This window comes from Pectinophora gossypiella, chromosome 6 (genome assembly GCF_024362695.1).
Source record: "Pectinophora gossypiella chromosome 6, ilPecGoss1.1, whole genome shotgun sequence".
Lineage (NCBI taxonomy): Eukaryota > Metazoa > Arthropoda > Insecta > Lepidoptera > Gelechiidae > Pectinophora > Pectinophora gossypiella.
This window is the reverse complement of record NC_065409.1, coordinates 7,507,913-7,518,959: the sequence shown is the minus strand read 5'-3', so window position 1 is coordinate 7,518,959 and position 11,047 is coordinate 7,507,913. Positions and strand designations below refer to the sequence as shown.

The following is an 11,047-nucleotide window of genomic DNA, read 5'->3' as shown; positions in this document are numbered from 1 at the left end:
TTACACACCTAATTATATTAAGTATAATGCGTAACAACAAGAACTCAACTTTCGTAACATGAAAATAAATGCTATATACGATATACATTACGATATTTGGCATTAAATAAATATTGATTATAGATTACATAAAACACTGTGGCTTGTTCACCAGCAGCATAGTCTCTTTACTAACCTAATTATTTCTTGAAATATAATTCAACGGCTATTTTTTAGCTCTGGCAACATTGTTATAGAGTTTTTTATTGGTAGGCAAAGATTTTTCACTCAAGCGATTGGTTTCAAACCAGTGTTGCCATTTACGCATTTCTTTTTCTTTTTTCAGAATAATTGCATTACATTTTTTTATTTTTGCTCAGAATATAGCTATTATAGAATATATTGAGATCCTTCAGAGACCAACCTTAGCGTTTAATTGTATATCACCGGCACAAGTTGCGGAGTTCGGTCATGGCGGCGTGCGACACTGAGGTCTTGTTTTTCTCCGCTTTGTATCTGCAAATAAGGACGGCATTGTAATAAAAAAGACTTGTTATCATAATAATGCGTTTGGTTCGATAGCATATTTGTTACAATTTTGTATGCCCACGAAAGTTTTTGAATGCATTTACCAGACCCTCTAAAATACTCTTTGCAATCGTAGTTCCGCAAAAACGTAAAAATCATCCGATGAACGCCCCCGCGCCTTACGGGCCTGGTACCTTATCTCAGGAGACAATTATAGTTGGGTATTTTTGTGGGTCAACGATAAATTATAAAACGCTAATCTAGAAATAGACGCCAGTCTAAGATGATCAAAAATCAATCACATTTTACTTTTCTACTTATTTTCGAATTTGATTTATAAATTAATAACAATGAGTACAACGTTTGACCGCTTTTATTGATTACGTCACAGGACAGTATTTCCATATTAACACCAAAGAAAACTTTCGTTTTGACATTTAGTAAAAAGTATCTCATTTGATTAAGTTATCAAGTAGCCTATTAAGTCGCCTGACTTTCTGGGAAAACTCAATATCCGGTAATGTTAACCTCGAGTACCTACCTGTTCAGGAAGCTATGTGCGATGTCAGGGCGGTAGGCGGCCATATCGCGTAGGTAGGCCTGATCATTGGCCATAGCACGCCTGTAAGCTAACTCATGCCACGCCTCGCCGCCGCGCCCCGACAGTAACACCAGACCTTCCATGAAGCTGTTGGAGGACAACATATCATAAGTACAATATTCATGATGACTAAAATCGGTATATCAATAATGAACATAGTTATTATATTATATAAGAGTATTTAGAAAACTGTCACATTCTATTCGCAATCGACATATATGGGAAAATAGCCAAAACATCTACTCAGCTAACCTAGTTTATAGTTTATACTATGGTAAAGATAATGTGCATTGTGATGTCATTGTATTGTCGCTATATTTGTGGCATCATTTAATAATTATTATCTTTCCAGGAAACGAAAATAATCTCGCATTATTATTGTAGCACACTCACCTCAAATACTCGCTGACAAGCCGATACAACTGTTCTGTACTTCTATTCAGTATCAGCCTTGTAGGCGACGCGTTTAGCAGCGATATTTGCAACGCTATCTGCTGTGCAAGAATCGCCATTTCCCCGGCAAATCCCATACAACCACCTTGCAGATACAACTCTGACGCATCCGTACAATGGTTCAACGCAGTCTCTAGTAACAGCCTAGTTTGCACATTGTCATGTATTTGAAGCCATAGCGGCGGTTGGAAGGGTTTCTTAGATACGGCTTTAGCAGCGTCTAAGGCCATTTTCTCCAAGTCATCTATAAGATCAAGAGCTTGTTTTCGTTTCACGTTCGCGGCTTCAGCGTACATGTTGAAGTGTAGAGCAACCATGATGTAGGTGTCCGTGTCTCCGGGACAGTGTATCTTGAGGAAGTCAAGCAATCCTTGTTTGAACTCCGCAATCTTGTCCGGTTGGTTGCCAAGCATGTAGTCGAATTGACCCAGGAGGAATTCAAACTGATGATTGTCGCGTAGTGTCTGAAAATGTGAAGATATTCTTGGTCGCAATACGGTTTATGGTAAAACATTGTTAAACAACTTAAGGGTATTGGGACCCTCGCTCAGCAACAATAGATGGCGTAAGTTTAGCGGTTATCGAAATTATTATGTTTGTCATAGATAAACTAAACTAAATGAGCTCTACACCTTTTTGCCACTACTTGAAGGTCTAGAGAACCCATTCAGAAAATATTATAAATCCTTCCTATTTTCTTCAGGTTTACTCTGGGTCCGATATATTTGTTAACCGAAAACCGAAAAACCGAAACACAGCTCAATAGTCATTCACCAAACAAAGCAATGACCTGGAACACATAAGCGCAGTCGGTGTACCGCGCCAGGCCGCACAGCAGGCGCACCATGAGCCGCCATGAACGCGCCGCCGCCAGCCGCGCCGTGAGCGCCTGCGCCGACACCAGCGACACCGCCACGCCCTCCGTGTCACACGCGCACGAGAAACACTCGTGCGCCAGCACCAGCAGCTCGATTGAGATTATATTAACCTATTGGGTGGAATTTTTAAGACATTTAAAAAACCGGACCTGTCAATGTCTCTAGGTTAGGTCAACTGGATAACGCTAAGATGATGTGGATGGAACTTTTAGATAGTGGATATGTAATCTTTGATCAAAAAGTTATAATATTTAGTTAAATAGCTAGCTACAATATTTTACAATTTTATGGAAATGGTGGCAAGGCGACTTTACTTCTGTACATTTGTACAAGACTCAGGTGAATCTTCACCATGGTAACATCACTTTCAGTTAAAAATTCGTGAGCTTACCTGCTTAGTAGACAGCTTCGCTCCTTTAGTAATCTTCCGGATATTAGACTTCACTTCGTATCTGATGTGTACGTCTCTTCTAGTCACCACATCGAACAGATTCCTTCGAGTGTCTCTGGTCATTTTAGCACCAACAGTATACACCGTAGATACTGAGAAAACGGATTCCGTATCAGCTGATACGAGGGTCCCTTCTTCAGTCACTATAGACTCCACCTCATCGCCTTCTACATTTTGGAACTCCTCGTCTATAAGAGTTTCGACGTCAAGACAACTGTCGTCTAAAGTGTTTTCTGGAAGTTTCGCCACTGTAGTAGCTTTGTATATCTTCTGGAATGCCATGAGGTGGTCTAGAATGAACCTCCCTATTTGGCTACAAGCGTCCGGACGCATGTTCAGAAACATTTCGATGTCGGAATTGAGTGCGTAACCCCACAAAGTGTATTGGAAATGCTCTTTCTGTCGGAATGTTGATGTTTTCACTAAATGCGGTGATATTATAGCGGCTACCATCTCACGACACAAGTATTCTGCGACCTGAAGTAAGAGATAATATTAAAGTTAGGTATCAATATTTGTCATGCGCAACGTTCTCTCACCCAAAGTTTTTTTATTTTTTGTTCCATTCTCTGTCTACATTTTAGTGCTACTAAAGTAAGGTCTAGACTCCACCAATGCGGAGAATAGAATTTCGCTATTGATACGTGACGTAATCACGCTATTGGTTATTTATATACAGGTCAGCACAGCTCATCAGTGGTAGAGTGCAGGTCTTAGACGAGCTAAAGAGGAATAGTTCAAACTCATATCCACACCTGTTTGGAGGGTATGTTGAAGGTCCGGAACACGAGGTTGGCAAGAGACATGCGCGCGCGGCCGCTCACCAGGTTGATGAAGTCGACCGCGTGGTGCTGGTACTTCAACACACCCGAGTAGCTCCACCCGATCTGCAGAGCTATGCGGAAGTAACTCGCCACCTGATTAAACAGAACACAAAATAATCCCGCTTTACAAACTTGGAAAACTTGATATTGGTCAAACAGTACATACATTGGTAATGACCAAAAGCGCCCATCACTCTCCACATTGTATGTAATGCATTAACAGTTTAGATCCACAACTCCAAAAAATGGATGTAAGGTAATAGGTATTTTCATTTGTGTACTGACCTGTTTAGCTACAGTGATCCCGCTGCGTACGGCGAGCGCGTCAAGTGCGGACAATCTGTCAGCCTCCTCGCGAGCAGCTAAGTGTGGCACGCCTTCGGTACTCGGGTCCTGCTTCTCCTGAATCACTACTAACTCTTCGAAGCTCGCGTCTGATGTCTCTGAAACTGTGTGCACTTGTTATATTGGCAAAAATTCCCTAACATTAACGAAGACCGACCATTCTAACATTTGCGTCCAATTGAGTCGTGTACTAGGTTCAAGATAATCATGAAATTCTGATTACTAAATAAAGACAGATCTAGAATTAACGAAAAACATTTTATTTTTTCTATTTAACTTATTTATGAATTTTATTCAAGAAAAACGTAATAATAAGTCCCACATTATATCACGTTTCTCTATGACGTCACACTGTGCTATTTCATACAAATTCCATAGTAATTTTGTGTTTTGACGTTTAGTAAAAAGTACCTGATTTGACTAGTTGAAAACTAGCCTATTACATATCATGCCTGAACTTACTTGACAATTTACTCTGTGAGAATGGTGAAGAAATCACCAATCTTAGTTCTTGAGGCAACTCATAAGGTGAACAGGTCCCTTCTGCAAGCTTCAAACACGTCCTTATAATCTGTACAGGACACACCGGAGGTCTGTACCGGAATTCAGGTGGAGTCTTGAACAAAGCCGACAGCCTAAACGCTTCCACCAAGAGTTTCAACTCTAGTAACTGGCTTATCACCCGCCTCCAATTGTCTATTGCATCAGGCTCCTCTAAAAGTACCACGTTTTCAATATTCCCCACATCAGACTCAATCTCAATCTCACTCAACAACATCGAGAACGGTTTCTCAGCATTGACGAGACCTATCTTCTTCGAGAGCGTCGGGTCTTTTTGTCCATTGAGTATGAAATGCAAAGTGCTCTGATAACTGTTCAAGAAAATTTCATTTTGAGATTCATTCGAGAAGTAGGCATTCCACATCATGTGTTCGATCTCTTCTCTTCTCTGTCCATATTCTAAGTTTTCCTCAAACCAGCTCATTATTATCCTGTAGCAGTAAAATTTCTGGGCCGTATCGGATATCTCGTTGACATGGTATATGAGAAACTCTGTCGCCTTGTTGAAGGTAACTGAGGCATGCTTGAAGGCTTCACTACACTGTGCGACGAACAGAGTCAAGTCCTTATCCTCTACGGCATCTTCCTTCATATGCAACATCTCATGCTTGTGCGTCCATTCAGCCATAAGGATCTCATTAACAGACAGTCCAGCAAGTTTGGCTATCTTCAAAGCCACGTCATAATTCCTATTAGCAGTATACATTTCAATGCATTGTGAAAGGTAACTTTGTGCGTCATCTTCCAGCATTTTCGAGATGTTGACTACTAGAGATGTCTCCATTGATATCTGTAGGATTTCGTATAGCGTTACGAAATTCGGTGTTGGTACTGCAACATAATAAAGTTGTGATACTCGTTTTATTGAAAGATATAGCTTACAAAAAGATTAAAACAAACATAGTGAGAAATACATCCATCGCAAGATGAATTAAATACCCAAGCTTCACCAACATGATAGGAGGTGAGCCGTATCGCCGTCTAAAATGGCGTGCATAATACTATTAAACACTAACCCGTCAATCCTTTTTCAAACTGCGCGACGGCGAGACACCTCAGGAACTCTCTCTGATGGAATGCGCTGTCAAAGCTCTGACTCATTGCTATCTTCACGAGCGAGACAGCCACCGACTGCAAGGCTTCCTTAGACAACTGCACGGGTAACGCACTTGTGTCGACACTATATTTCCTCTGGCAGTGTTGAAGAAAGCTGCTGAGCAGTTTGCTGGTGTCAGAGTCGAAGGTGCGCAACCGAATGCACCGGTACAGAAACGATGTCAGTAGAGTCAGTGGACTTTCCTAGAAGACAAAGGATTTGCAGTACTATGGAATATTATTACAACAAAATACTTTTCCCTGCGGTTAACATAGAATAAAAAGTGATACGGTTTGAAAGACGGAGACCATGCTATTAGAAAACTTACAACAACCTCGATCTCCATGGTGTCAATCATCCCTCAAAGTTTTCGTTCCGATGTCACTAACACCCTGTATAATAAATCAAACTATGCCATCGTAAGATGAGTTGAGTAACCGTGTTTCACCAAACTTTATTAGAGCGACGTGATAGGTGGTGAACTGCACCGTATAGCTGTCTTAATGGTCTATAGCCAAGTGTGTTTTCAATTAGAGATCACAAAATCTGTCTCCTTTAAACATGCTATTATCTTACCGGCATAAAGATGAGCATGGATTCATGCAGTGTGTTGACGTATCCCTCTCGCAGGCAGAGTTCTGCCACGCGTTGTATCTGCTCCGCCGGCGAGCAATGTTGCGCCAGCTCAGACTTCAGCGCTTCCTGTACCTGCGCGCTATATGGCAGCGATGCTAGCACCCACTGCGGCCACAGCACGTCGACTGCGTTTGGCTGCCAATGTATGTGTATTGCATTATAACAACTGATCACAAAGTAGATCAATAATCATAATATACATACTTATTTTGGCAGTTTGGATTTATTTCGCCGGGTCATAAAATATAAAGGTTGTTTATGTCTTAAAAAATCTGAGGATCTCTTTCTGATACAATGTGTGATAGCCCATCTGCCGGATAAATGTCTGGCTTAGACAATTCAGTAAGTGGTGAAACACTCCTATGGTAAAATAGATACCTCATAGCAGCTAGCGATGAGCACGAGCAGTGGTTCCCGGCAGTGGTCGGCAGCTCGCAGCAGCGCGGCGGGTGGGTCCTCGGGGCCGTGACATGCGGCCGACACCTCCCACAGCTCGCGCCCCACCGCTGCCGGCGCCGGGAACTCGAACACGCCGCTCAAAGTCGGACTCGGACTCTGAATTAGAAGATATAACCCGTGCAAATTAAATAATCAACTCACGCCAAGGACTCTGCATACTAGCGAGGTATTTATTCATAGGAGTGACAATTAACAAACATCAAGAACTGACTGTTGTATGATATTGTAGAAGCATAACAAGGAAGCAAAGTTTTGTAGAAACTAAACTGATTGGAACATCATCTGTATTCGGACTACGAATCAATTGGCAACGATGTCGCGAATGAGTTTTAACATAAACTTACCACTTCAACAGAATTCATTCTTGAAGCCCTCCTCTGCCCATTGTTTGCAACAGACTTGAACTCTTTATCTGAACCTTCCTCCGCGTTTCGATGCAACATAATGTATTTCAAGTGTTCCGCATACGACTTGTTACTAAACTCCTGTGACAGCTGCAGCATCTGAGCCAGTGGGTAACGAAACACGTCACCGAACAGCAAGAAGTTGAACCAACAGTCATTCCTCACGAATTCTCTCAATTGCATCTCTGGCAAAGGCAGATCGTGCAACACAGCAAACTTCACCATTGTCTGAGATTCGTACAGCACTGTTGACATCTCTACCTTCCCACTCGCTTCCTGCTTTTCATGTAGTGTTTGCATAGTGATTTCCTCCAAGTATCGCAGCATTTCTCTTGCGGCTTCATCATTACTCTGAATGAGTTTCGACATATACTCATTCACTGTTTTACTCGCTTTCTCGTGTGTTTCGCCCAAACGTAACAAATGTTGTTTGATCATTTTAGCAGCCGACATATGGACCCTGCATCTTGTAGGGTTACATCCAATCATCGCTACAAAAGATATTGCGCACGCAGTCATAGCGGGATCGGACCAATTTTGTAAAGCCAATGCATGAGCCTCACAACACGCGCTCTTTATGCTTTTATCCTGCAGCCGATTGTACGTTTGGTACTGCTGCGCCACAAACGCCTGACTTGCATTACAAGGCCGGTACTGTTTCAAGTAATAAACATGGTTCAACTTTGCGACATAACCGTATCTCTTCATAAGCTTCTCATTGGCAAAATCCGGCATATCCATGAATTTCTGCGACAAGGTCTTTATGCTGCTGGCATTGACATCCACATCATTCGCAAGTAAGCTACCCAGACTACGTCTATCTGGCTTATCGCTTATCAAACTGTAAGTGTTCTGATTTACTAACTGAAATTCAAATATCTTAGATACATCCAGTCCTCGATAACCCGAAAGTAATTGATAGACATTAACATCCTTCGATTCATACATTTGATTCTTATCAGTATATTTCTTAAAAGCATTATGCAAATGTGGAAGTTTGTCTTTAAAGCCCATATTTGGTAGTTTAAAATCTTTGAATTGCAAATATTCCTCCTTTGAAAATATATCAAACAGTTTAGCATTATCTTCCAATAAAATCATTCCTAAAACTAAATGTGGATTAGCAGAGATATAGTTATCAATATCATCTTTGGCAATTTGTTGACAAGTCTTGTACACTGGCACCACATGACTCTGCCTGTCTGAAGTTTGTTCAATGCTTTTAAAAAGCAGCCATAGTTCAATACATTCCTTAGCCTCTTGTTCTACCTCAGACAAGTCTGTATCAAGTATGTTCCCCTCAACACACATGGTCAGCACTTTGTACAATTTATGCTTCACACAGTACTTAGCCAGTTCTACATAAAAGTGCTGTTTCGATATAGTAGCACAAGACTCTGTGAAAATATCATCAATAATCTTCAGATTCTGTGTGCGTGCTAGTCTTGCTATGATTTGGTACAAATTATTGCGCTCATCTTCATTAACAATGCCGTAAGAGCACAATGTGTCATAAATGCACATCTTAGTGAAAGCAAAGCAGTTGCTGTTGGCAATGCTTGCAATCATTTTGTCAGTGATTGACCAGGCCCTAAATACTTCATCTAATTTGTCAAGGACATTAAAGCTGAAGCCCTTGGTGTCAACATTTAGAAGTTTCTTGACAAAGCTATCATTGTTGAAGAAGTTATAGCGTGCATTCATGTCCCTTACTACTTCTGATGTTTGGACATTTATCCAGCGCACCAGAATCATGGCTTTGTTGTGTTGTACCAGATGATTCCATACCTCCAATGATGATGAAAATTCCAGTAAAGAAAATTCTGTAAATACATAAAGGCAATTTATCAGTAATGCCTACATTACATTGTATGTACATAGTCACCAACCTAATATGTTTACCTAAAGTTAAGACATATTAAGTATAATGAATAATGCTTATCAGAAGTCATAACACTAGTAACCTACCTATATTTGTGTAACTTGATAAAAGAAAGTACTTACCAAAACTATCAAAGAACAATGCTGTTGCAATTTTGCTTTTCCATTCTGGAGGGTATTTCTCTATCTTTTCTATTGTCAATGGTTTGATTTCACTTTCATTCACAAATACTCTATTGTTTCCAACACCAAACACCTTATTTTGTTTGAAAGTGCCATCAACTTCAAATGACTTTTCAAGATACCTGAGGAGATTCCAATGATTCTTGAAATTTTGCCATCTGGGAAGATTTTCAGGCTTAATGTCTTTAGATAGTTTTTCCAAGTTCTCTACAATGAAGTCTCTGTACTCTATCTGTGGAGACTCCTGCGCTAAAGTCATTAGATGCTCCTCAGGGTTTATCTTAACTTTGTTGAGGATGTGGAGAACTTTGAATATTTGCTTTCGAAGGAGAAGTTGCACCGTCCATGCTTTAACCTGAGTGAGAAAATTATTAATTACAGGAGAAACCTTCCAGAAGTAACACTAGTTAAAAAAGATCTTTTAATAGGATGCACTTATACAAATACTTACTGTATGAATTAACTATAGGGTTAGTTTAGTTTGTTGTGATAAGCACATAATAAAAACTTCTTCAGATTCCACTTACAATAAATTAAGTATATAATACTGGGTAGTATTACATTACAAGGGACAATGGGGTCAAACAATAATATTATTGTTTTGAAATCAAAACATACCTCGGCTAAGAACCACTCATTAGCTGTGGCCTCATTCCAATTGTTCTTGTGCATGAGATATTTGATCGCGAGGGCGATGTGTGTGCCCTTAGCAGCCGCCTCCCGGACCACATCCCGTGCTGACTTCTCCTCCCAGCATGTCCAGATGATCTTCTCATTCTGGGTCAGACCTTCCATGTCCACTGAAATGTACACAGCTCTTCATGGAACAATCCAGACGTTAATTATCTATCACACTTTCCACAACAATACAATGTAACGAAATCACGCAAACAATGGATTTTATCAAATGTAGTATAATTAGTGAAAAATAAAACTGCGTTTAATCTAATATCAATGTTTGCTTTAAACGCACGACAGAACCCAAGATATTGTTTGTTTTTAGTAATTACTCTACAAATATTAGAATTTATTTAATTTAAAATAATAAAGGTAGAAGCAAACAATTCATCAACTGCTATTTATTGCTTAAAAAAATATGAACTGACTAAAATAAAATTTGGTACCGAAAATTGCTTTGCAATTATGCTATTATAGTGCTTCTTAATTCTTAAACGCACCCAAATAAATACCCTCACTGCAAGTCATTTTTTTTTTTTTGTTTAGGTTTTCCCCGAAGGGTAAGGCAAAGGGAACTATGCCCATACAGCCATGTCTTACGTATTTTTTTTCTTGATGAATGATGAAATGATGAAAGGTGATGATGATGAAACCTAAGCCCCCACCCTCGGAGTAGACTCCTACTCCGAACCCCAAACGAATTAACTCGAAAGTCCGCATAAACTTTCGAGTTATGAAGCGGCTTCCTGACACGAAGCGAAAATAGGCAGATACACTTTGTTTATTGAATACTCCAATATAATAACACTCGCGAATGTCTTCCGACTAACTTAATGCGATCATCAACCACAAAACACCACTTCGTATTAATTATTTAGATTATTCAATGAAGAAAGCAACTGTCCCGTTCCCGTTTCCCGCCAAAAAGCCTCACTGCAAGTCAATGTCATATTTATACGTCACTGTCAAGACATTGGAATAAAGGCAGTAATACACATGCCTATTATGCCCATACTTTCATACAACTTTACAAGTTCCACCCTCGGAGTAGACTCCTACTCCGAACCCCAAACGAATTAACTCAAAAGTC

The 11,047-nt window shown here is 40.2% G+C and overlaps 1 protein-coding gene across 1 annotated transcript; it reads right to left on the bottom strand.

Moving 5' to 3' along the window:
- Positions 1 to 166: 166 nt before the first annotated feature.
- On the bottom strand, positions 167 to 10,207 carry LOC126367433 (spatacsin). The gene is made up of 14 exons (XM_050010935.1): positions 9,898 to 10,207; positions 9,220 to 9,634; positions 7,156 to 9,038; positions 6,731 to 6,907; positions 6,293 to 6,487; positions 5,637 to 5,919; positions 4,522 to 5,451; positions 4,000 to 4,163; positions 3,646 to 3,807; positions 2,831 to 3,367; positions 2,352 to 2,549; positions 1,502 to 2,025; positions 1,049 to 1,195; positions 167 to 495 (listed from the first exon to the last, which is right to left on the bottom strand). The coding sequence occupies exons 1-14, from the start codon at positions 10,072 to 10,074 to the stop codon at positions 423 to 425; spliced, it is 5,865 nt and encodes a 1,954-aa protein (XP_049866892.1). The 5' UTR covers positions 10,075 to 10,207; the 3' UTR covers positions 167 to 422.
- Between the last annotated feature and the right edge of the window lie 840 nt (positions 10,208 to 11,047).

Coding starts and splice junctions, on each gene's coding strand:
- LOC126367433 (XM_050010935.1), bottom strand. CDS start 10,074: ATGGAAGGTCTGACCCAGAATGAGAAGATCATCTGGACATGCTGGGAG. Junction 6,488..6,730: donor TCATCGCTAGCTGCTATGAG/GTATCTATTTTA, acceptor ATACATTGGCAG/CCAAACGCAGTCGACGTGCT. Junction 5,920..6,292: donor CCATGCTCATCTTTATGCCG/GTAAGATAATAG, acceptor TTTGTCTTCTAG/GAAAGTCCACTGACTCTACT.